Source organism: Malurus melanocephalus, unplaced genomic scaffold, assembly GCF_030028575.1.
Source record: "Malurus melanocephalus ecotype Western Australia unplaced genomic scaffold, MMel_1.1 scaffold_1670, whole genome shotgun sequence".
NCBI lineage: Eukaryota > Metazoa > Chordata > Aves > Passeriformes > Maluridae > Malurus > Malurus melanocephalus.
In genome coordinates this window covers 14,229-16,259 of record NW_026624902.1, presented here as the reverse complement: position 1 = coordinate 16,259, position 2,031 = coordinate 14,229, and the positions used below count along the sequence as shown (strand labels likewise).

The window sequence follows — 2,031 nt, the reverse complement described above, 5'->3', positions numbered from 1 at the left end:
GCTGTGGGTTCCGGGGGCCTGTGGGTGCCCCGGTGATGCTGCCGGTGCTCCTCGGGATGATGGATGTAGCTCCCACATTCCTACCCAAACCCCTCAAATGCTTTGGGAACTCCTACAAAGCATCCAGGACGTCCCATAAAAAGGTGTGGGAGCAGCCCGTGACCCCACAGGCCGTTCCCTGGGGAAGGGGCAGCTCCGACAGCGCCCGTGGGCAGAGCGGGGACGTGTGGGGACGCGAGGGGACGGGAGGGGACACAGTCCCAGCCTGCCCGGTCACGTCTGGGACAGGCGGATGCTGGCCTTGGCTTAACCCTGGCAGCAGCTGGGGCGGCCGGGGGTGAGCAGGGGGTGAGGAGGGGGCGCGGGCAGCCCCCGGCTCGCAGCACAAGGCTCTCTCAGATGTGCCAGCAGAGCAGAGCCAGCTCCGGGGCACAACCGGCCCCTTTATCCCTGTCCCGCCAGGCTGAGCACATTTAACCCTCCCGGCACCGAGCCAGTCCCGCTCCCACCCTGCTGACCCCGAAAATATTTTTGGGGTTGCCGAGATGCAGCCGGGCACCCGCTTGGRTTTAATTTTCCCTTTGATTTTCCCTTCGGTTCGTCCTCCCGGGAATCTGGGGGGGCTGTGGGGACCCCCGGCACTCACCAGGGYTGTCCCCTTCCCATCCAGGCTGTGCCCGGGACGGACGAAATTACCCCACGGGAGCCACGTACCGGGACAACTGCAACCTGTGGTGAGTGACGGCCACRCGGGGCCACCTGTGCCGTGTCACCGGCGTGTCACCAGAGTGTCACCAGGGGAAGGTGTCGCGGTTTTTGAGGGCACCCGGAAAGCGCGGGGCTCGGCGCAGAGCGAGGCCCGAGCTGGGTGGTGCGAGCCGCTGCCAAAATGCCTTCGCTCCAACTTATCCGGAGCCAAGAGCCTTGAGCCGCTCCCAACTTCCAGCGCATGCCTGCGTGGGAGCCGCTCGCCCCGCCGGGACAACGCGCTGCCCAGGGCGGCTTTTGGCCACTTTGGCCCAAGCCCAGCTTGCCCAAGCCTGACGGGGCGCTCGGGCAGCCCGTGGCTGTGCGGAGTTACCCGGGAGCGGCGCGGGGGTTAACTGGGAATACTGGTATTRCTGGCATGCGGAGGTGGGGGATCGGGAAAGCCGCGGGCGCGGAGCTGCCGGAGACGAGGAGCGAAGCCGGCGGGGCGATGCGGCCGATAAGGGGAAATCAAAGGCGGCGTCTGGGGCGTGTGCGAGGGCAGGGGCACGTGTGYGAACATGTGTGCGGGTGAAAAGGCAGCCCGAGCCTCCCCGAAAGCTCCGGGACAGCCTGGAGTTCCTCCCGGAGCGCTCAGGGTGTCCCCCGGGAATGTCGCTGTCCCCAAATCCGCGGAGGGGGATGGGAAATCCCTCCCTTCTGGCGGGGGAGCAGCTCTGAGCCCCCCCAGAAATGGGGAGGGGGCAAATCCTCTATTCCAAACCTTCCTCCCCCGCGATCGGTGCCTGGAGAGCAGGAATTTGTGCAGCGCTTCACCCCCGCTCCTCTCGGGGTCCGGCGGGGTTTGGAGAGGGGGTGACAGGGCGTAAAAAAAGACGGAGGGGTGACACYGAGCGAGGCCACCCTGAGTGGCACCCTGATGTCGCCAGGTGTCCCACGAGGCGCCGGCAGCGCTCAGGCACGGACGGGAGAATGCGGGAATGCAGGTGGGGTCGGGATGGGGATGAGGGGACGCAGCGGCSGCCGCGCTCAGCTCCATAAAAGGGAAATGTGCCGGGATCCGGGCAGGAGCCAGCGTGCCAAGCATTGCTCACTGAACGGGGGGAGCACGGCCCGGGGCTCCCCGGGGGACCCGCCACACCCCCGCCGGTCCCCGTGAGTGGCCTGGCTCGAGCGGGTCACTCAGGGGGACAGCCAGCCCCGAGCAGTGTCCCCGGGCTGGTGTCCAAACCCCTCGGTGATGTCTGCAGCCCTGGCAGCTTTTCAGCTGATTTGCTGTCCCGTGGCCCGGCTGCCCTCGGGGCTCCTGCGGGGGTTGGGACA

General features: G+C 67.3%; 1 protein-coding gene across 1 annotated transcript in view; it reads left to right on the top strand.

The window, feature by feature from the left end:
* The window catches only part of LOC130587235 (tubulointerstitial nephritis antigen-like), a gene marked incomplete at its 5' end in the record, with an annotated part of 11,037 nt that overhangs the window by 3,263 nt on the left and 5,743 nt on the right, over positions 1–2,031 (top strand). Inside the window, 1 exon segment of the mRNA XM_057388205.1 lies at positions 586–734. Within this exon segment, the coding sequence (XP_057244188.1) occupies positions 586–734 (149 nt within the window).